General features: G+C 43.7%; 2 protein-coding genes across 2 annotated transcripts in view; one reads left to right on the top strand and one right to left on the bottom strand.

Annotated features, from left to right (window-relative positions):
* Positions 1-6,165, top strand: part of LOC143283437 (stomatin-like protein 1) — a 28,508-nt gene extending 22,343 nt beyond the window's left edge. Inside the window, exons 8-9 of the mRNA XM_076589674.1 lie at positions 2,796-3,203; positions 4,666-6,165. Of these exons, the coding sequence (XP_076445789.1) occupies positions 2,796-3,203; positions 4,666-4,880 (623 nt within the window). The 3' untranslated portion in view covers positions 4,881-6,165. The remainder of the gene's footprint in view (positions 1-2,795; positions 3,204-4,665) is intronic.
* A 5,341-nt stretch (positions 6,166-11,506) lies between these two features.
* Positions 11,507-24,519, bottom strand: part of LOC143283555 (uncharacterized) — a 25,895-nt gene continuing 12,882 nt past the window's right edge. The window contains exons 5-7 of the mRNA XM_076589801.1: positions 16,263-16,847; positions 14,491-14,587; positions 11,507-12,777 (exon numbers count right to left, since the gene is read on the bottom strand). Of these exons, the coding sequence (XP_076445916.1) occupies positions 11,832-12,777; positions 14,491-14,587; positions 16,263-16,847 (1,628 nt within the window). The 3' untranslated portion in view covers positions 11,507-11,831. The remainder of the gene's footprint in view (positions 12,778-14,490; positions 14,588-16,262; positions 16,848-24,519) is intronic.

Below are 24,519 nucleotides of genomic sequence, written 5' to 3'. Positions count from 1 at the left end.
GTATGCCACAGTGTTTTTTTTCTTTTTTTTTTTTACCGAGCTTCAGCAACCAAGGGGTTAACTAATGACCCAGAAACCTGGTGGTGTCTGATTTGCATGATTGTTGTTATGACCGAGAAACCTGGTGGTTGTCTGTTCTGCAGGATTGTTATGACCCAGAAACCTGGTGGTTGTCTGTTCTGCAGGATTGTTATGACCCAGAAACCTGGTGGTTGTCTGTTCTGCAGGATTGTTATGACCCAGAAACCTGGTGGTTGTCTGTTCTGCAGGATTGTTATGACCCAGAAACCTGGTGGTTGTCTGTTTTGCAGGATTGCTGTTATGACCCAGAAACCTGGTGGTTGTCTGTTCTGCAGGATTGTTATGACCCAGAAACCTGGTGGTTGTCTGTTTTGCAGGATTGTTATGACCGAGAAACCTGGTGGTTGTCTGTTCTGCAGGATTGTTGTTACGACCCAGAAACCTGGTGGTTGTCTGTTTTGCAGGATTGTTGTTACGACCCAGAATCCTGGTGGTTGTCTGTTTTGCAGGATTGTTATGACCGAGAAACCTGGTGGTTGTCTGTTCTGCAGGATTGTTATGACCCAGAAACCTGGTGGTTGTCTGTTCTGCAGGATTGTTATGACCCAGAAACCTGGTGGTTGTCTGTTTTGCAGGATTGTTATGACCCAGAAACCTGGTGGTTGTCTGTTCTGCAGGATTGTTATGACCCAGAAACCTGGTGGTTGTCTGTTCTGCAGGATTGTTATGACCGAGAAACCTGGTTGTTGTCTGTTTTGCAGGATTGTTATGACCCAGAAACCTGGTGGTTGTCTGTTTTGCAGGATTGTTGTTACGACCCAGAAACCTGGTGGTTGTCTGTTCTGCAGGATTGTTATGACCCAGAAACCTGGTGGTTGTCTGTTCTGCAGGATTGTTATGACCCAGAAATCTGTTGGTTGTCTGTTTTGCAGGATTGTTATGACCCAGAAATCTGTTGGTTGTCTGTTCTGCAGGATTGTTGTTACGACCCAGAAACCTGGTGGTTGTCTGTTTTGCAGGATTGTTATGACCCAGAAACCTGGTGGTTGTCTGTTCTGCAGGATTGTTATGACCCAGAAACCTGGTGGTTGTCTGTTCTGCAGGATTGTTATGACCAAGAAACCTGGTGGTTGTCTGTTCTGCAGGATTGTTATGACCCAGAAACCTGGTGGTTGTCTGTTCTGCAGGATTGTTATGACCCAGAAACCTGGTGGTTGTCTGTTTTGCAGGATTGTTATGACCCAGAAACCTGGTGGTTGTCTGTTCTGCAGGATTGTTATGACCGAGAAACCTGGTGGTTGTCTGTTTTGCAGGATTGTTATGACCGAGAAACCTGGTGGTTGTCTGTTTTGCAGGATTGTTGTTACGACCCAGAAACCTGGTGGTTGTCTGTTCTGCAGGATTGTTATGACCCAGAAACCTGGTGGTTGTCTGTTCTGCAGGATTGTTATGACCCAGAAATCTGTTGGTTGTCTGTTTTGCAGGATTGTTATGACCCAGAAATCTGTTGGTTGCTGGTGGTTGTCTGTTCTGCAGGATTGTTATGACCCAGAAACCTGGTGGTTGTCTGTTCTGCAGGATTGTTGTTACGACCCAGAAACCTGGTGGTTGTCTGTTTTGCAGGATTGTTGTTACGACCCAGAATCCTGGTGGTTGTCTGTTTTGCAGGATTGTTATGACCGAGAAACCTGGTGGTTGTCTGTTCTGCAGGATTGTTATGACCCAGAAACCTGGTGGTTGTCTGTTCTGCAGGATTGTTATGACCCAGAAACCTGGTGGTTGTCTGTTTTGCAGGATTGTTATGACCCAGAAACCTGGTGGTTGTCTGTTCTGCAGGATTGTTATGACCCAGAAACCTGGTGGTTGTCTGTTCTGCAGGATTGTTATGACCGAGAAACCTGGTGGTTGTCTGTTTTGCAGGATTGTTATGACCCAGAAACCTGGTGGTTGTCTGTTTTGCAGGATTGTTGTTACGACCCAGAAACCTGGTGGTTGTCTGTTCTGCAGGATTGTTATGACCCAGAAACCTGGTGGTTGTCTGTTCTGCAGGATTGTTATGACCCAGAAATCTGTTGGTTGTCTGTTTTGCAGGATTGTTATGACCCAGAAAGCTGGTGGTTGTCTGTTCTGCAGGATTGTTATGACCCAGAAACCTGGTGGTTGTCTGTTCTGCAGGATTGTTATGACCCAGAAACCTGGTGGTTGTCTGTTCTGCAGGATTGTTGTTACGACCCAGAAACCTGGTGGTTGTCTGTTCTGCAGGATTGTTGTTACGACCCAGAAACCTGGTGGTTGTCTGTTTTGCAGGATTGTTATGACCCAGAAACCTGGTGGTTGTCTGTTCTGCAGGATTGTTATGACCCAGAAACCTGGTGGTTGTCTGTTTTGCAGGATTGCTGTTACGACCCAGAAACCTGGTGGTTGTCTGTTCTGCAGGATTGTTGTTATGACCCAGAATCCTGGTGGTTGTCTGTTCTGCAGGATTGTTATGACCGAGAAACCTAGTGGTTGTCTGTTCTGCAGGATTGTTGTTACGACCCAGAAACCTGGTGGTTGTCTGTTTTGCAGGATTGTCACTATGGCACAAAATCCTGGTAGTGTTTATCTGGTTTGCAGGATTGTCCTTACGACCCAGAAAGATGGTGGTTATCTGTTTTGCTGGATTGTCGTTACGACATGGAATTGTGGTAGTGATTATCTGTTTTGCTGGACTGTCATGATGAGCCACCAGAAATCTGGCTGTAGTAGTGGCGGCAATCTGCTTTTTCTTGCAGGACTGCCGCTGCCAAAGGAACCACAGGCCCCCCACATCCCAGTGACTCTGGTCACCCCAGCGTCCGAGACATATGACAACACCACCACCACCACCTCAGAACCCTCCTCCATGGCCTCCTCCCTCTTCTCCTCCCCCCCGACAACTCCCGCACCCCCCACGCCCCACAACTCGAGCACCACCACTCTGAGCTCTACCCGCCTGTCCATCCCCGGAGGCTCCTCAGCAGGAGGGGATGTGGGCGGTGCCAAGCCTTCCACCATGCCGGCCAGCATGCTGTGTGTGAAGGACCTGGTGCAGGCGACGCAGTGCGTGCTGAGCGAGTCGCTGGTGCGCAAAGTGGACGCCGTGTACAACTTTCAGCTGCGCGGGGAGGGAGGGGGCCTGTACTACGTGGACCTGAAGCATGGTGAGTGGGTTGAGAGTGTTGTCGGTGGGTGGGTGGTTGGTTAGAGGGTGTGTGTGTGTGGGGAGGAGGGTGGTGCAGGGGGGGGGAGCTGGGGGGAGGGGGTGTGTTGTGATGTGTGCGTGCGTGTGTGTGTGTGTGTTTGTTGTTTTGTGTGTGTAGTGTGTGTGCGTGTGTATGTGTGTGTGTGTGTGTGTGTTTGTGAGTGTGTCTGTATTTGTGTAGTGTGTGTTTGTGTGTGTGTGTGTGTGTGTGTGTGTGTGTGTGCATGTGTTCCTGAAAAAATACATGAAACCAAAGTCTATGTATAATTTTCTATGTTTTATTCAAATCAGATACGGGATTTTGGTAGAATCATTGAGTTGCCAAGGCCTCTAGCTCATTTCAGTCAAATCAGGGAGGGAAATATAGTTATCAGACATGTTTATCTGTATTCTTTTACTGATTTATCGTATTAGAATCATTTCAGATTTTTTTTTATTGTTTGTTAAATCACCAGGTGAATTTGCTTAGCTGACTTTTATTAATGTCTTCAATGACGAAAGCAATGGATTTGTTGCAAAAAAGTCTATCCTCGATGCCCCAGTAGGGGATCAGAGAATTAAATTTTCATCTTTTTTTTGTGTGTGTGTGACTGTGTGCGTGTGCGTGTATGTTAGATATCCATGTGAAAAAGGTGTCAAACCAGACCAGGGAAAATCTAAACCATTGAAAAAAAGAAGGGGGGCAGGGGATGCCAAGTGTAATTTTGACATTCGTAATGATGATAGACAGTTATTGGGAAAATGGTTTTCATGAGGTGCAGGTGGGAAAAGGGATTGTAGTGTGTAACAGGCAGTGTGTAGTGTGTAACAGGCAGTGTGTACTGTGTACAGGCAGCGTGTAGTGTGTAACAGGCAATGTGTAGTGTGTAATAGGCAGTGTGTACTGTGTACAGGCAGCGTGTAGTATGTACAGGCAGTGTGAAGTGTGTAACAGGCAGCGTGTACTGCGTACAGGCAGTATGTAGTGTGTACAGACAGTGTGTAGTGTGTACAGGCAGTGTTTATTGTGTACAGGCAGCATGTAGTGTGTACAGGCAGTGTGAGGTGTGTACAGGCAGCGTGTAGTGTGTAACAGGCAGTGTGTAGTGTGTAACAGGCAGCGTGTACTGTGTACAAGCAGTGTGTAGTGTGTAACAGGCAGCGTGTACTGCGTACAGGCAGTATGTAGTGTGTACAGGCAGTGTGTAGTGTGTAGAGGCATGTGTAGTGTGTACAGGCAGCATGCAGTGTGTACAGGCAGTGTGTAGTGTGTATAGGCAGTGTGTAGGTTAGTGTGTACAGGCAGTGTGTAGTGTGTACAGGCAGTGTGTAGTGTATACAGGCAGTGTGTAGTGTGTACAGGCAGTGTGTACTGTGTATAGACGTTGGCAGAGTTTACAGTTTATTGTGTAGTGCGTACAGGCAGTGTGTACTGCGTACAGGCAGCGGCAGTGTGGGGGAGGGCGTGTACCCAGGACACAAGGCGGACGTGACCCTGATCATGTCTGTGGTGGACCTGGACCGGATGATGCGTGGCAAGCTCAAGCCGTTCCAGGCCTACATGACCGGCCGTCTGCGGGTCTCCGGGGACCTGGACACTGCCCTCAAGCTGGAGAATGTGGTGGACAAAGTTGTCGCACAGTACAAAGGCAGGTGATGCTGTAGAAAAAAACAACAACATGTAGTCCACAAAATCCTTGTCTTTCATTCAGTCTCCAGAGCAAAATATTGTTGAAAGAAGCGACGACTTGGAACTCCAGTGAGAACAACAGGGTTCGTACAGGAGTCTTTGAAAAAATTTAGGACTGAAGATGATGAGAGAACCGATTTTTCCAGGGGCTGCAAAAGTCTTGGGGGAAAAAGAAGGTTTACCCATCAGGAATTTTGATAAAATCCTTGAGAAAGTATCATTCAGCAAAGAGCTTAATGCATTTCTGAAACAAAAAAGAAAAAGATAAAGAAAAAAAACAAAAACAGAAAGTGGTGGAAATGGAACAGCAATTCTGGGATATCCACCAGTTTCTTTGATCAGCAGTGTTGCTAATCATTTTTTTGATTCAGTTTTGCAAACATTTCAGTATGGTCGTGGAAAAGGTTTGGTAAAAAAAAAAAAAAAAAAAAAAAAAAAGTATGGAATTTTGTTGGTCATCGCTGTGGGAACTCTGGGACTATCACTAGGAGCTGTGGCCGGAGTTGTCGATGAAACATTCCATCATGTAAGTGTGTGAAGTTTAGGTCTGAAAACAGGGGCTGCTAGGATGGAAAATAGGTTTTATGAGATTCTATGTTTTTGAAAGCTTCTTTGTGAGATTTCCAACAGTCAGCATTTTTTTTTCTATTGATTTTTTTTTTTTTTGCCTCGTCAAGTATATGGGGGTGATTTTGTGATTGAAAAGTGATGTGTGTGTCAATTAACGACTGTTTGGTGATTGATAAAAGTGATGAGGTGATGTTGTGTGTTATTGAAGACAGATATGATTATTATAGATATACCGCTCTTGACTGTAGCAAACAATAAAGACAGTTGATTGTTTCTTGGGCTGGTGGTGTCAGATAATTTCATGACAAACCTCCGCTCCCCCTGTGTTGATATTGAATCCTTTTTATTTTTATTTATTTTAATTTTATTTTTGTATTTGTCGTTTATTGAGAATAAACTAATATATTTTGGGTACATAACACGTGGTCTTATTCGTGGCAGTTTGAAAGATGTTTTTTTTTTTTTTTTTCAGTGGATCTGTCTATTCTGGTTTTGTAAGAGGGTGAGGGGCTCCATAGTGCTTGTGGTACATACTGTGATATTGTTATTTTGTTTATTTATTTATCTCTACATTTTCCCATCTTTCTTTCTTTCTTTTTGTCTTTATTTTTTTCCCTTTTTTTTTCTAGATTATAAGACCATAATATATTGAAAAATGAAGTGTAAGAATATTGGATTTTTTTTTTTTTTTTTTAGTTGTTCGTTTAATGTTTTATGATTTTGTACTTGAAAAAATATGCAAAGACATGTTTTTTTTACTGAGGAAAAAAAAGAAGAATTTTTCTCATAATGTTTTGAATATGGTCTGGCTTTGTTCCAACTGTTTTAAAAAAAAAGATCTTTAGATATCACTGTCTTTATTTCATGTATGAATAGTCATTTTATGAATTGAATAATTATATTTTGCTTGCCCTTGCAATTGTGTATGTGTGTTTGTGTGTGTGTGTGTGTGTGTGTGTGTGTGTGACAGAGATAGGTAAGACAAATACAGAAAAACAGAAAAATGTTTTAAAGTAAGGTACTTAGTATGTCATGTTGATGCAGTTTACCAACTCTTACCTTTGAATTCAATTCATGGTGATGCACAAATTCAGAGACATGGCTGTGTGTGTGTGTGTGTGTGTGTGTGTGTGTGTGTGTGACAGAGATAGGTAAGACAAAATCAGAAAAACAGAAAAATGTTTTAAAGTAAAGTACTTAGTATGTCATGTTGATGCAGTTTACCAACTCTTACCTTTGAATTCAATTCACGGTGATGCACAAATTCAGAGACATGGCTGTGTGTGTGTGTGTGTGTGTGTGTGTGTGTGTGTGTGTGTGTGTGACAGACAGACAGAGATAGGTAAGACAGATACAGAAAGACAGAAAAATGTTTTAAAGTAAGGTACTTAGTATGTCATGTTGATGCAGTTTACCAACTCTTACCTTTGAATTCAATTCATGGTGATGCACAAATTCAGAGGACATGGCTGTGTGTGTTGTGTGTGTGTGTGTGTGTGGTGTTGTGACAGAGATAGGTAAGACAAATAGAGAAAGACAGAAAAATGTTTTAAAGTAAGGTACTTAGTATGTCATGTTGATGCAGTTTACCAACTCTTACCTTTGAATTCAATTCACGGTGATGCACAAATTCAGAGACATGGCTGTGAAAAAAAAAAAAAAATTATGCATCCTTCTCAGTTTAAAAAAAAAAAATTTTTTACAAGGCATTTGTACTGACAATTAAAAAAAGCGAAAATGAAAACAATAGCAACAAGTAAAAATGTTTAGGAGCAGAATCACCATGTTTCTTATATTGTTTTTTTTTTTTTTTTTAAATTATTTTTTTAAAGAGATTTCTGATCAGTTCATATTTCTTCAAAGAGAGGTCAGTCAGATCAGAGAGATGTGAGGGTGTTTGCTTGAAACAACATGTCAGTTACGATCAATATATTGACTTGGACATTCTTGAAAAAAAGGAGAAGAGGGTGATTTTGTACCATGTCATGATAATCATAATGATAATATTAGTAATGGCTGTATTTACTTAGCGCAGGATCTTTTGTTTGGAAACAAAAGAGCTTCCACAAGGGATGAAAACCGAGATCCTTACCCACCCCTCTTGTGGCAAAGCCATGGCAGTTTGCATGTGTGTGTGTACGTATGTATCTTGAAAGCTGTGTGTGTGTGTGTGTGTGTGTGTGTGTGTGTGTGTGTGTGTGTGTGTGTGTGGTTGTTGTGGGTGTTATGAAATATGCATAGACAGAAAGGCAGAGAAACTGTAGACAAAAGAGAGGGGCGGAAACAGTGCTGGTTTTGAGGTCAGACTGGAAAAGAGCTGAGGGCAGAGATCTGACAGAAGTGAAAGAGGAACCTCATTCCAAGTGTAAGGTTCCTGAAACAGAAGGAGTGGTGGCCATCTGTGTCATGTTTGGGTCTGGGTTTTTTTTAAGAACATCATCTCCATGTTGACATTAGCTTATGTCCTGGTCCTGTGCATAGCCATTCCTGTGCTCATGGTTGTGAATGTTGTGGAAAAAAAGGGTTGTCCTCTGGCAGAATTCTGCAGAAGATATCCACTCTGACAGGTGCACACATATTTATGCATGCACTCAAGGCCTGACAAAGCACTTTGGGTTCTGCTGCTGTTCAGGCAGATGTGGTGTAGCGTACATGGATTTATCGGAATGCAGTATTTCTCACATGAGCTGGGTTATGAAGTGATCTGAGCAACGCTAAGTCCACTCAGTGTTAACAGTTTTTCAGGGTCTTCACTAATTTTGTATAGACTTTGGAAAATCCTTAATACCATGCAAACTTATGATGCTGTGATTGTTTATGTAAGTAACCCAGCCCAGTGGAATTGAGTGATATCAATGACTTTTCAGTGTGCCACTTAATGCTTGCAGTTCCTTTTGAAATGTGAAAAAACAACAACTGAATTATGGTTATGTTAATTCATGCTTGCGGTTTCCTTGCTTCTGTCTGTCAGTTAATGTCACCATGCAATAATTATCCAGGTGTTGCTTATGGATATGATTAATTTCTCTTCACTTCTGAATGCTTCATTTGGCACACTTTTGTCTTTCAGTCTGCTGTGCACTCTGCTGTTGCTGTTGCTGTTGCTGTAAAACTATTGTGCGGTGCATTTAAAGTTGTTTCACTTCGCAATAAAGATGTTGTGCATTGTGAATTCTTTCTGTTTAAAAAAAAAATTATTTCTTTGATTTAATCCTTACTCTGTTGTTGTTGTTGCTGTTGCTGTGATTGTTGCTGTAAAACTGTTGTGCGGTGCATTTAAAATTGTTTCACTTCGCAATAAAGATGTTGTGCATTGTGAATTCTTTCTCTTTTTAAAAATTTTATTTCTTTGACTCAATCCTTTGGACATCTAGATTATTGAGGATCCTAGTTAGGTCCACAACAGCAGTGCATTGTGAATGGACAGGTAAAAACTGGTTTCCTTCGTAGTTCTCTTGTTAACTCATTTAGTTCTGCACCTGAGCATTGCCCTGGTGTCAAAAATCGTCACATTAACTCACTCAGTACGGCCAGTCTTCTCTTCTCATCTACACAGACCCCTCGGATGTCCAGTGGGTGTCTCAATGACCCAACCCTTAGCTTCCGTCGTCAGAATTGTGGTATTCTTTGTCAACATTCACCTCTTCAGTATAAGAGCCTTCCGCTTGCAATATTTTGATGATGGTAATTGGGGTGAAACGCTGTTAATGTTGTCTCTTTCGCCGTTTGTATTAAGAGAGTTAAAACGGTTTTCATGTTCCTAAAAAGCATAAACCGCAAAGAAAGGGAATTAACTTACTACGGTATTCTTTGGATGTATCCACATGTACATTTTCTGCACTGTTTTTTTCCCCCCACACCAATATGGCATGGAAGCCTGTTGAGGCTGTAGATTCCCCAGTGTGTTGAATGGGTCAGTGTTTGATTGACTGTCTGGTCGATTCATCACTGAATCAGTCCCAACCCAAATGAATCTTTTTCCTCTTTCAGCTCAAAGTTGCAATGCTGGTTCGTGACTCTTTGTGTGTTGAAAAAAACCCAACCTTCCCCCTCCCCCCGCCCACCCCCTTCCCCCAAACAAACAAACAAACAAACCAACACACACATAAATTGACAACCTGTGTCAAAGCAAAAGCCTGTTTTTCCTTGTTTGGACACGTATTGTCATGATTTGTCTTCCCCGCACTTTTCCCTGTGTGTAGGATTCCATTCCGTTCCCCCTTCTGCCGAAAAGTATCCAACAGTTGGAAAATGCAAGACGCAAAACTGGTTGACATCAAGGATATAATTATTATCACAAATTCAAGCATGATAAAAGAAATGGTAATATTTGGATGACATGCACAGCAGCAACACCAAAAGAACTGACAAAATGATTTTAAACAAAAACAAACAATGCCCCCCCCCCCCCCATATTCTCTCCCCCGCTTCCAAAAATAAGATGAAATAACATAAAGGTGAGTTGTTGATCATAGAAATGACTTTATCACAATGCAGTTCTCAGTTTTGACAGGCCATCGCCATACACAAGTCGCCTGTGAAATGCAGACAAGAAGTGTACTTAATAGTACTTTTACCCCAAGTACTGATTTATCCGCAACACTTGGTTGCTGTCCTTGGTCACAGTGAGGATATTTCTGTACCGTTCAGTTTCACTATCTCCGTTTGTCTGTATTCTCACTCGGTGCTTTTTACCTTGTTGGCTTTAGCCTCAGCATTGTTTGCCGGTGTTTTCAAGGGGATTGAGCATGTTTTTGATGATGTTGTGTGAGTTTTGTGGATGAAGTATGGCTTTGACAGTGCTCTCAGCTGTTGTAGGGCTGGTCCACAGATACTGCAGTACAGTTGCACTGATGGAAAACAAAGTGATAGACTGTAGTACAGCTGCACTGGTGGAGTACAAAGCGTAGCAAGATTCTGCCCATTCTCAGCTTACCTTTTTTTTTCTCATTTAAAAAAACAAACAAAACGTTTCCAATACTTCACTTTTTTCAACTGTTGGTCTGCAGTTATTAGTATGGTTGTTTCCTTATTTTGGTCACACTGGTACCAAAGTTGATCTTAAAAAAACAATAACAGCAACAACAAAAAGCAAAACAAAACAAAACAAACAACCCCCCCCCCCCCCCCACAAAAAAAAAAAAACCCTCAAAAAAACAACTGTCACACACTGAATGAAAAGAAGCTAAACATTATGGGTTCATGATGATGCTTAAATGGAAGTTCAGCTTCAAAGAAAGAAAAAAGGAAATGTTAGAATAAGTTTTGCAACAGTTACTGTTTGTTTTTTCATTTGATAAAACTTTGTCTAAATTTTTGTAATTGTTTTCAGGGTTGTTTTTTTTTGGTGTGTATTTAATATATTGCATGAATCTTTCTCTTGACAGTTATATTTAGAATTTGAATTTATTTTGACAGTCATATTTTTTTTTAAAGAATTTGAATTCAAAATACTGATGAAACAATTAGAAAAAAAAGAAAGAAAAAAAAAGAGAAAAAGAAATCAATGCATTTACACAACACTGTATCAAGGTCTTTTTTCTCTCAGGTTTCTGGAAGGATTAGAACATTGAAAAAAAGAAGCAAGCAACCAAATATTTACAATGAATGCTGTTGTTACGTCACCCATGTCAATGTCGCCCATATCACAAGACAGTTCATGTCATGTCTGAGCGTTTGACTCCAGTCTACTCAGAATTTTAGGTATAATCAGTTATCGAAAAGAAAGATCAAACTCCTAATGGTACTTGTTCACAAAACACCAAAAGGAACATAGCCATGATGAAGAGGCCTTGATTGAAATCTCACATAAAGCTTTGAAGTTACTTCATTGATCATCCAGTGAATCGCTGATGATTAATCCTAAAAGGGTTTACATCACTGATCAGCCAGTGAATTTCTGATGATCATCATCCTAAAAGGGGTTTACATTACTATCATCCAGTGAAACACTGATGATGATCATCCGAAAAGGGTTTACATTGCTAATATCCAGTGAATCATTGTTGATTATGACGATCATCCTAAAAGGGGTTTATTTCATTTATCATCCAGTGAATCACTGATGATGATCATCCTAAGAGGGGTTTATATCATGGGTCATCCAGTGAATTGCTGACCATCAGACTAAAAGGGATTTATATCATTGATCATCCAGTGAAGCACAGATGATCATCATAATCTTAAAAGTGGTTTACATCATTCATGGCTCATCCAGTGAGTTGCAGATGATGATCATCCTAAAAGGCATTTACATCACGGATTATCCAGTGAATTACTGATGATCATCATCCTAAAAGTTGTTTACATCATTTATCATCCAGTGAATCACTGATGATGACGATCATCCTAAAAGGGCACCTGAGGCTTGACGCTGCCCAGCCAGGACTGCACGGCGTGGAGCCTGTCATGGGAAAGCTCCCCCTCCTCTGGCAGCACAAACACTGATGAAGAAGATGCGTCACTTAGAGGGTCGCTTTGAACAGAGTCCCGCGCCCTGAGTGGGGGATGACTCCACTCCCGGTGAGAGGACGAGGAAGACGCCTTGTGGTGAGAGCCGTGCGGGCGTGAGGCGGTGGACCGATGACCGTGCCCTGCAGCCCCGGCCTCTCTGCCTGACGAGCTGGTGGTCGTGGACAAGCTGGACCCCTTCCTCCTGGACGTTCTGGAGGACTGACTGTTGTACGGCGGAGCCTGCTGCACCCCTCTGGAAGACCTGTTTGGAGCAGGAACGGACGAAGATGTTCCAGACTCGGACTGTCTCTCGGGGGAAAGCTGCTGCGCAGAGGGCACAAGGATTATTCCGTTCATGTTGTGGTCTCTTTCAACGACGGCCTTGGGTCCCACGGGTTTCAGGATGCTGGGACGCTGAGGCAGCTGTGGAGGAACTGCTGCAGAGCCGCCAGACTCACAACTGGCTGGGGGAAACGAAGAATGTTCTGGCGGCCTGGCAGCAACCTGAGCTGCAGAATCTTCGGCAAGCGCCACCTCCTCGTTGCTGTAGCCGTGGGCACGGACCACAGACGCAGGCCCTATGCTTCCGCCGGGTGAGTAGTCATCGGCTGGAACGCTGTAGATGCTCTCAGGGTTGTAGACGGTGTCCGGGTTGTAGACGCTGCCGGTGTGGGAGGAGGGTAGGGTGTCGGAGTAGAAGAAGGAGGAGTAGTGGCTGGAGGGCATGGTGGAGGTCAAGGTGTGGGCCTTGGAAGGACGGCGGGGGATGGGTCTGTTGGCCGTCACCACCGAAGGCCCGCTTCTCACCGACATGGAATCCTGCGGGGGCTTTCTCCGTATCCTGGAAGAACAACAACAAAGCTGGTAGATTTGATTATGTGAGATACTGCATTGCTCATCTGTACTGGATTCATAATGGGCGAAGAATAAAAGAAATCGGATCCAAGTGCTCTTCTATATTGATAGCTCGATGAAAAATCGTGGTACACGGTCGGAACATGCAAATAATGTTCTGTCGTTCAGCTTTTTTTGGATTTTATGGCCATAGGAGCGAAACAGTTGCCACCCATAAGTTTTCTTTCAATTACATGTTTGAAGTAATGTTTTAAATCAAATGCAATCCAGTCCTGGTGTTTCCTTTCACCATCCAGTAATGACCCAATCACAGATAAACCCAATCCTGATAATCTTTTCACCATCCAGTAATGACCCAATCACAGATAAACCCAATCCTGATAATCTTTTCACCGTTCAGTAATGACCCAATCACAGATAAACCCAATCCTGATAATCTTTTCACCGTTCAGTAATGACCCAATCACAAATAAACCCAATCCTGATAATCTTTTCACCGTTCAGTAATGACCCAGTTACAAACAAAACCAAATCCTGGTCTTTTCACCATCCAGTAATGACCCAATTACAAATTAACCTAACCCTGGTCTTCTTTTCTCGGTTTGAATAATGACCCAAATACAAATAAACCCAAATCACGGTCTTCTTTCCTTCGTTTAGTAATGACCCAATTACAAACAAAACCAATGCTGGTCTTCATTTCACCGTTCAGAAGTGACCCAAAATGTCTTTTCACTGTTCAGTAATATCACAGTTGTAATTAAACCAAAACCCTGTCTTTTTCTCACCATCCAGAAAAGATCTGAGCACATCACTCCTCTTTTGCAACATCTCCACTGGCTCCCTGTCTCACACCGAATAAAGTACAAGATCAGCACTCTATGTTATAGATGCATTCACAAAACAGCCCCTTCCTATCTCTGCGGCTGCCTTCACCTCTACACTCCATATCGCTCACTACGATCGGCTTCGGATCCACTCTGTTTACGCATACCCAGATTCAAACACTCGACTGTTGGCCGCCGTTCTTTCTCTGTCTCTGGACCTTGCGATTGGAATGAACTTCCTCTTTCGCTTCGTCAAGTCTCCACACTCAGCTCTTTCAAGTCTGGCCTTAAAACCCACCTCTTCCCAAAATAGCCTCCCTTGCCTGCCCTTCCTTGTCTTTAGTTTCTACAGTTTTTAGAGTTATGCATGCGTGTGAATGACTGGTGCGAAAGCGCTTTGATTTGTCTCTGCACAAGATTCAGCGCTATATAAATACCATTACTGTTATTATTATTATTATTATTATTAAATAAACCCAACCCTGGTTGCGTCTTTTTTTTTTTTTTGTGTGTGTGTGTGTGTGAGGGGGGGGGGGGGTCGCTCTGTGTGTGTGTGTGAATAGAATAGAATAGAATACTTTTTATTGTCATAAAACCTTAAAGTTTATAAGACACACTGAAACATAAACATGAGCATATTAAGAAGAGAAACATTCATGAACAAATTTCACCAGCCTTGGCTGTATTTATTAGTAGGATCAATTCACTAGGCTTTGCATTTGGACGACATATATCGATTAGGAATCTGTGTCTGTAAGTATTGTACTTTACACAATTGTCTAAAAGGTGAATCTCATCTTCTAAACTGTTACAAGTTAGAAATAAACCTAATCCCAGGCTCTTCGCCGTTCAGTCAAGACCCCATCGTGTACCTTATCCAGCAGACAATGAGGACGACGGCAAGGAAGATGAAACCAGACCCAACTCCCACAGAGACGCCAATGATGAGCTGCAGCATGCGTTCATCGTCTGGAACAGTACCACAGGGAAAGCTTAAAAATAGATCACTTACTTCATTGGACTCTGTGTGTGTGTGTGTGTGTGTGTGTGTGTGTGTGTGTGTGTAAGAGAGAGAGAGGATGCATGTGGGGGAATGTGTGTGTGTGTGTGTGTATGAGAGAGAGAGAGAGAGAGGCTGAATAGGTGAAACGGGAACAGTGGGTAGGCGCAACGGGACGAATAGTCACACACTCACAAGGCTGTCGAGGCGGTGGCTGCACGATCGAAGAATAGGCGAGACAGGAATACACGAATCGGATCTGGTTCATTTGCTCCAGTTTTCTTTTACTGTTTGATAATCTGAAGTTGTAGAATTTGACCCTTTACTCCTGTAGCCGGGAAATTGTAAATTAGTTCTCAGGACATATGTAAGCCAAATAAAACGAACTAGATCTCAATTACCTCTTCCCGTTTCGCCTAATCTTTGATCAGTCCGCTATCCTCAATATCTTCAAGGCCCGACTAAGCTTATTACATTTTTACTATTTTAATTTTTTTTTAATTAGTTTTTTTTTTCTTTTTTAGGTTTTAAATTGTGACTTAGGTATACTGGTGTAAATCTGGCTGAATTTTTCGGTTCTATAACTCTTTCCCCCCAAATCACAACAGTTTTTGATATATTTGCCATCAAAATAGGGGAAGCGTGCTCAGTTGAAGGTCATTTTGGGAAACAGTAGATAGTGCCTATTTTATTTCCCACTATTTCCAAATAACAAGTCAGTCCCTCACGCCAGTTACCTCCCTTGATTATTTAATAATAATAATAATAATAATAATAATAATAATAATAAACGACTTCCCTGGTTCCAGTTTGCGCCAGTGGGATCGGATTGTACATTTTGTTGTTGTTTACAAACTGCCAACATCGGTTCTCGTCCGATCACCGAAGTTAAGCAACACAAACTGTCTACTGATGAGAACCCAATGCATTTTAATTCCTGTTCTGAGAAGTATGCTTATGAACAGGCAGAAAAGGAACACATACTAGCAGACAATAATAAACATGAAAATAATCTGCCAAAAGCTGTGATGGAAGCACTAAAACCTGTTTTGAAGGACCTGGCTGCTACAGAACGTCTCTGGAGATGTTTAGAAGGCTAGACACAGAACCCCAATGAATCAGTCAATGGCCTAAAATGGAAATTTTGTCCCAAAAAGAAACCACATGGGGTTGATACTGTTGATTTTTAATTATTATTATTATTTTTTGTACGCTTATAGTTCACTTCAAGTTTTTGCGCCTTATACATATTATTATTAGTAGTAGTAGACACAAACACACAGACAGACAGACAGACAGACACACACACACAAACACATATGGCACTCCCGGTTAGCTAGTGGTCCGGTTTGACTTTGTCCTGTTACGCCTACACTCCAAACACGTTTCGCCTATTCTGCACACCTCTCTCTGTCACTGTCTCTGTCTAACACCACACACACACACACGGACACACACACACACACACGCAACACACACACACACAAGCACACACACACACACAAACAAACAAACACACACAACACACACACAGACAAATACACAGACAGACAGACAGACACACACACACACACACACACACACACACACACACACACACACACACACACACACACACACACACACACACACACACACACATACTTTGTTTTTGACTGGAGTCGTTCCCTCCACTGCTGCCCCCAGCACCCGACGTTGACGACGTTGACGACGGACACCCAGGTCTCCCTCCACAGTCGTGGTCAGGCTGACTGGTGGTGGTCGCCCCTGCCACTGCCTTGCTGGCGTTGACGCACACGTAGGTGATGACGGAATAGCTGGACACGCCGGCGTACACGTGCGGAGGCTTGGAGCAGCTGCCGGTGACGTCAGTGGCGCGAACTCGGCACGTGACCTCGCCGTCGCAGTCCTGCTTGACCTGCAGCCGGTGCTCCCTGGAGAAGGCCCTCAGGCAGTCCGAGGTGACGTTATAGCCGCAGCAGGACCCGCTGCTGACGTAAGCGCTGCAGTCGGCAAGAAGCGCCTGGCAGGAGTGGCGGTCGTAGGCCGTCTGGTCCTTGAAGCCGTAGTGCAGCTCCCCGACTGAGATGACCCTGCCCTGCCCGCAGGCCAGCGAGTGGAAGCCGCAGTCACCGCCGCTGCTGTAGCACGCGTTGGACGTAAGGAGCTGAGGAGGAGGTGGAGGAGGAGGAGGGGGGCTGGTGTCGGCCTTGCCACGGGACAGCAGACCTGCAAAGGAAATAGATTAGAATTATATCGAGCTCAGCAAGTCATTATATTCAGACTGCACACAGGCCACTGCCGGTTCCTCTCCCATCTCTACAGATCAATGTCCGTGTGACACCGTTCCTCGAACTCCAGCCCATGTCCTGCAAGACTGCCCTCTACACGAAGAGCTGCGGCGCCAGATCTGGCCCAGTCCCACACTGCTCCAGGACAAGTTGTGGGGAACGGCGACAGAGCTCCAGCGGACTGCGGACTTCGTCATTCACTCCAGACTGTCCGTCTGAGCATGGCCTGGAAACGCCGAAGAAGAAGAAGAAGAAGAAGAAGAAGAATTATACACAGCCACTACGCTGGCAAAGAAGCAAGCAGGAAAGCAGCACCACAACAGATTAGAATCATACACCATCACGCTGGCAGTGAAGTCAACCATCTTGCCACAACAAGGAACACATAATTCTATACAACCACGTCAGAGTTGTGAAGCAAGCAAGGAACCAATTATTGCCACAACAGATCAGACTTAAAAACAGTCATACGGGCAATGAAGTACGCACGAAGTCCGCCATCTTGCAACAACAGATTAGAATTATACTCAGCCACCATGCAGGCAATGAATTAACTCTCTCCATACGAACGGCGAAAGAGACGACGTTAACAGTGTTTCACCCCAATTACTATCATCAAAATATTGCAAGCGGAAGGCTCTTATACTGAAGACGTGAATGTTGACAAAGAATACCACAATTCTGACGACGGAAGCTAAAGGTTGGGTCATTGAGACACCCACTGGACATCCGAGGGGTCTGTGTAGAGGAGAAGAGAGGACTGGCCGTACTGAGTGAATTAAGCAAGTAACCAGCTATTGCCACAACATATTAGAATTATGAACAACCACGCCAGACTTATGAAGCAAGCAAGAAACCAAGCATCGCCACAACAGATTGGAACTATACACATTCACGCCGGCAATGAATCAAGCATTGCCACAAGACACAGATCTAAGTTACTACACAACCACGACGGCAATGATTCAAGCAGGAAATCAGCCATTGCCACAACAAGACACTGATCTGAATTATTTCACAACCACGCCAGCAATGAATCAAGGAAACAAAGACAGAAACAAGAATGCAAACATTCTGACAACACTTCCCCCCCCACCCCCTCCCAATTATGCAAATACTTGTCTAAGGAATGAATGAAAGAAGCAGTGAGACCTCCCCCACCCCCACCCCCAACCCCCAACCTCACGTGTGTGATGCTGGGTGGTTTTCAGTAAATATAAACACCACCCTATGCCTTTGGAAATTCTGTGCTAGAATTTTCCTCTTTTCTGTAACTCTCTACCTTTCTGCCTTTTCCCTCCCTGACAGTTATTTGCATTTTCAGCGTCCCCAGTCCTTTTCCCTTTCTCTTTTTCCTAGCAAGCCCCGTTACCTCCCCCCCTTTCTGTCTGTCTGTCTGTCTCTCTCCATATAAAATTCGCGTGCGACTCTTTGCGGATGATACAACAATCCACACATCCATACTGATATCAACGCTCTTGCTAAAGACTTACAAGAAAGTACTAATGAACTCGTTCTATGGACTGAGCTTAACCACATGTCTCTTCATCCACTAAAAACAAAATGCATGTTGATCACCACCAGACAAAAGAGGCAAAACACTATCGATAAATTTCCTTCCATCCAACTTGAAAATGAACTTATTGAACAGGTTAGTGATCATGAGGTTCTGGGAGTCATATCAGACAACAATCTCACTTGGACTCCTCACATAACTTCCATTTGCAAAAAGACAGCCCAGAAGAACCATCAACTGTCCAAAATAAAGCACTTCTTTGACCTCCGCTCACGGAAATTGTTTTTTCAAGCATATATCCAGTTTACAATAGATTACGCATCAACACTATGGGACTCCGCCAGTGCGAACACCATGAAGTCATTGCTAAATCTTCCTATGTAGGGGTTCAAGCTGGTACTCCTAAAAAAGACTTCCCTATTGGACTCTAAACAAGCGAATATTCTCACTCTAATCCGTAGATTAGAGTACAAGGAATAACAATGCACAAAATTATGACAGGAAATGCACCACCAACACTGATAAACAAATTCTCTGTAAATTCATCAAGGAATCCCCCAAAAGTCCATATCCCAATCCCAATAATTGATTTGTTCAAACCCAGTCTGGTTTACTCAGGCACCACTCTATGGAATCCACTCCCAGAAACAATTAAACATCACCACTGCCCAACTACCTTAAAAAACAACAACAACATTACCTTTCCCACCTTATGACAGTGTAATGTATTGTCCACTTTGTTGATACCGATTGACTCTTGGTGTGTACGGTTGCCCAGAACCCCCCCCCCCCCCCCTCACTCCCCCACCTCATCATATTATATTGCACCCCTGTTTTTGTGTGTGTGTGAATTGAAGTATTATTTTATATTTCATTCGTTTGTAATGCATGTTACTTCTGTTTGCTTCTTCGGTTCTTTGATTTCTTTTTATTAAATGTAGTTATATATTCATGCAGTAGTTGCCAGTTGCTCCATTGTCAATTCGATGTATTGATGTATGTGTACCGATATGCGCATAGTCTCTCTCTCTCTCTCTCTCTCTCTCTCTCTCTCTCTCTCTATATATATATATATATATATATGTGTGTGTGTGTGTGTGTGTGGTGTGTGTGTGTGTGTTTGTGTGTGTGTGTGTGTGTGTGTGTGTGTGTTGATCAGATGATTACAATGCATGTTACTTTGTTTTCCTTACAGACCTCCATCACATGTTCCATGTTATATGAGGTTATCAGTTCATTAGTTGATATTGTTTTATTTGCCGTCTCTCTTTCTCTCTCTGAGTCTCCTTCTCCCTCTGTCTGTCTGTCTGTCTCTCGTTCACCTGTGACATTTGTATTCTCATACTATTTTATATGTTGAGTTGTCCTTCCTTTGGGAATGGGCATTCTCCCCACCCCCCACCCCCCTGTTGTTGCTGTGTGTATTTTATTTTATAGTAGACTTACTGTTTCATATTCACATTAGTATATTATTTGATAACATACACAATGTATGTTTATGTGTGTGTGCGTGTGCGTGTGCGTGTGCGAGAGAGAGAGAGAGAGAGAGAGAGAGAGAGAGAGAGAGTTTTTTTCCTATGTCGTTTATTAATACAATGCTTTTGTTAATGTGTGTGTGTGTGTGTGTGTGTGTGTGTGTGTGTGTGTGTGTGTGTGTGTGTGTGATATTATTACCATGCTTATGCTTTTATGTAGTATTGTGTTGGCATGCTATGACTTTAAGTAGCATTGTGTAGTGCATGCAAAGACATATATAATATAGTATTGTGTAGTGTAGACCACGTTTCAGGGCGGGGACTGGATGAAAAAAAAAAGCGCGCTAGTGCTTATCTATTATCCTCGATAATAAAATTTTTTGTCTTGTCTGGTCTTGTCTTGCCACCCCCCCCCCTCTCTCTCTATGTCTGTCTGTCTCTCTCTTCTCTCTGTGTCTCTTTTAGTCTGTGATGTACGACCTGTGCTGTTTTGCTGTGGAGATTAGCTATTGATATTGTAAAAACTGGGGTGTGCACTTGCTAGCTGTCCAATTTGCAGTTACTAGTGCCTTTGTGGAGTTTTTTTGGGTGTATTTTCTGAGTAGCTTTCAAGTATTTTAAATCCAATTTGTCGATGTTAAGTAAACTGGGGATGACAGATTAGGCGGAAGGGCTGGCGTCCTCAGCACAAACTAGTCTTACCTGCCTTGAGGAACTTTATTTTTGAGAAAATATAAAACGAACTGTGCTGTTTCGCGGGTGTTCCCCCCCCCCCCCCCCCCCCCCCCCAGATGTGACAGGGCTTTGTGACTGCGGTTGAATATCTCTGTTTTGTTGAGGCAGTCCTCATAACGGCCAATCGCGGTCGGCTGGACAACAAACAACGATGTCAGATGTCAAATGCCCCATCCTCCGAGATGTGGAGGGCTATAATGTTGTAGAGATACAGCAGAATGTTCAACGACAGCTCGATATGAATACAGGTCTGACCGGAGTGCATGTCGCTTAGAGGTAGTCACCATGACGCAGGAACTATTTGTCTTGTTCACCCCCCCCCCCCGCCTCCCCGAACCCCTTTACGTAAAATGGGTGTGTATGACTTGAGCCACTTTCCCTGCACTGTCAGCATGATGGACCGCTCGGGGATCCTCTTGTGTGACTGGCTGAAGTGTCTGATTGTGAAACACACACACACACACACACACACACACACACACACAGAGGAAGTACACAGAGGAAATACACACCTACGCACGCATACACACACACACACACACACACAGAAAACACACACACACACGCGCACACACAAACACACAGAGTACACACACACACACATACACGCACGCACGCATGCACGCACACACACACACACGCACGCACACATTATGATAGAGAACAGTTTAACACTTAGGAAATGCAATCGCAGCTGGCCTGATCTACACAGTTGCCCTCATTTGATATACCCCTCACCCCACCCCAAAAAAATCCCAAACAAACTAGCCACAACAACAACAACAACAAAACAACAACAACAACAAAACAACAACAACAACAACAACCGCATGGTTTCTTTGCACGGGAAACACCACTTTCAGTTTATCTGAAATACGTACCCCATTACAAGTTTCATAAGATGTTTGGGGAAAAGGGGGGGGGTGGGGGGGTGGTAGCACTCTCACTCCCATCCCCTGCCCTGTTGCACACCCTCACTCTCTCAGTCCATCCGCAAGCCCCCCCCCACCCCACCCCCACCCCCCACACACACCCGACCCCTCCTCCCCACCTTTGTTCAAATTGTGGAGTGATGGCCTAGAGGTAACGCGTCCGCCTAGGAAGCGAGAGAATCTGAGCGCGCTGGTTCGAAACACGGTTCAGCCGCCGATATTTTCTCCCCCTCCACTAGACCTTGAGTGGTGGTCTGGACGCTAGTCATTCGGATGAGACGATAAACCGAGGTCCCGTGTGCAGCATGCACTTAGCGCACGTAAAAAAACCCACGGCAACAAAAGGGTTGTTCCTGGCAAAATTCTGTAGAAAAATCCACATCGATAGGAAAAACAAATAAAACTGCACGCAGGAAAAAATACAAAAAAATGGGTGGCGCTGTAGTGTAGCGACGCGCTCTCCCTGGGGAGAGCAGCCCCAATTTCACACAGAGAAATCTATTGTGATGAAAAGAAATACAAATACAAATACAAAATGTGCCCACGTGTACGAAGTGTCTCACGACAGCAAATTGTTCGAAGTTATTTGTGATATATACATAAAACAAAACTGTACAAAATCTCATATCGTTCCCATCCAAACGTTTGGGAGACTTGTTATTGTCTTCTTCTTCTTCTTCTGCGTTTGTGGGCTGCAACTCCCACGTTCACTCGTATGCACACGAGTGGGCTTTTACGTGTATGACCGTTTTTACCCCGCCATGTAGGCAGCCATACTCCGTTTTCGGGGGTGTGCATGCTGGGTATGTTCTTGTTTCCATAACCCACCGAACGCTGACATGGATTACAGGATCTTTAACGTGCGTATTTGATGTTCTGCTTGCATATACACACGAAGGGGGTTCAGGCACTAGCAGGTCTGCACATATGTTGACCTGGGAGATCGGAAAAATCTCCACCCTTCACCCACCAGGCGCCGTCACCGTGATTGGAACCCGGGACCCTCAGATTGACAGTCCAACGCTTTAACCACTCGGCTATTGCGCCCGTCACTTGTTATTGTCAAATCCCGTTTTATCCACTGGACGGACTGGAAGCCGTGCGTTTTGATGGAGTCACCAAAAGCCTTGGCCTGTTCTTCCCGGTGGCAAAGATTGGCGATTGTTTGTGACTTCTAATCACCAAGTTTGGTCGCTGTGGCCAGGCACTCTTTATACTCGTACACGCACCAGGACGTTGGACTTTTAAAACAAGAAGAAGAAGGAGAAGAGAGAGACAGAGACAGAGACACAGAGAGAGAGACACAGAGAGAGAGAGACTCTCGAAGTCCAGCACGACTCTACAGCGTGATCGGTACGCACTGGCGCCGCATGGTTTGGGTTAACCAGTTGGTTCAGTCCATCTAGATGGACGTCGACAACTTCCTCGTTTACCTGACCTGATGTGTATGAAGGAATCAACACGCACACACGGACGCCTCACGCACGTGCGCGCACACACACGCATACACATATATACATTATCTCTCTCTCTCTCTCTCACACACACACACACACATTCACATACATACACACACACTCATTCGCACATCCACACATGCGCGCGCGCGTGTACACACACACACACACACACACACACACACACACACACACACACACACACACACACACACACACACACACACATGTGAAACCTCTGAAATGGGAGTATATTAGATTGCAGTTTCTTACGTGTTAAGCCATTAAAAAGACGCTGTCCTAGCTCAGTAAATGGAACGTTTCTTGATCGGTATGAATGTTTCTGCTAAAACTTACAATGGAATTAAACAGAAATAAAACTTGACTTGTATACTAAAATTCACTCATTGGAGTTGGTTATAAAAAGAAATAATCAAAACCTAGTACACTAGTCGATGGCAAAGCCACATTAACTCACTCAGTACGGCCAGTCCTCTCTTCTCCTCTACACAGACCCCTCGGATGTCCAGTTGGTGTCTGAATGACCCAACCTTTAGCTCCCGTCGTCAGAATTATGGTATTCTTTGTCAACATTCACCTCTTCAGTATAAGAGCCTTCCGCTTGCACTATTTTGATGATGGTAATTGGGGTGAAACGCTGTTAACGTCGTCTCTTTCGCCGTTCGTATGGAGAGAGTTAAACTAGTTCTTCAAGTCTAGCACGACCGCACGACGTGGTTGCCGCAGATTTGTGCCAAATAGTTTTGGTAATCTGTTGATTCAGTCCATTAAGGTGTTACGTCGATAACTTCCTCATATATTGTGCTCGAGAACACACACACACGCACACACATTCACGCACGTACACACACACACACACACACACACACACACACACACACACACACACACACACACACACACACACACACACACACACACACACATTTCTCATGTCGGAAAGTATGAAATACAATCTGTCTTCTATGCATAAACTTCACGTATATGAATTGGTGTGACAAATTTTACACCGATGGCAAAACCATATTAGTTTTCTTTTTTAAATTCTCATTTTCAGCCCGGGGCGTTTTCGTTTTGATTGCCCATATTTGAGACGATATTGTCCAGCTGTGTTGGTTTTAATGTATTATATCTAGAAGCTCTCAAACAGGGGCTCATTATACCTGAGCGCACCGCGCGCACACACAGAGGGAAACACGCGTGCGTATAAATATATATATATATATAATGTGTGTGTGTGCGTGTGTGTGCTGAATTGTCTTGAAAGATTGTCCCCGCAGCCCTCCCAAGCCCTCAAAAAAAACCCCCAAAACCAAAAAACCAAAAAAACAAAACAAAAAAACCCAACACACACACACACACACACACACACACACACACACACACACACACACACACACACAAGCCCAACAACAAAACAAAACCAAACCAAACCAAACAAAACAAACAGCAGCAGCACCACCAGCACAATAAA

Source organism: Babylonia areolata, chromosome 6, assembly GCF_041734735.1.
Source record: "Babylonia areolata isolate BAREFJ2019XMU chromosome 6, ASM4173473v1, whole genome shotgun sequence".
NCBI lineage: Eukaryota > Metazoa > Mollusca > Gastropoda > Neogastropoda > Buccinidae > Babylonia > Babylonia areolata.
Note: the sequence above shows the minus strand (reverse complement) of the source record. Positions and strands in the feature narration are given on the sequence as shown.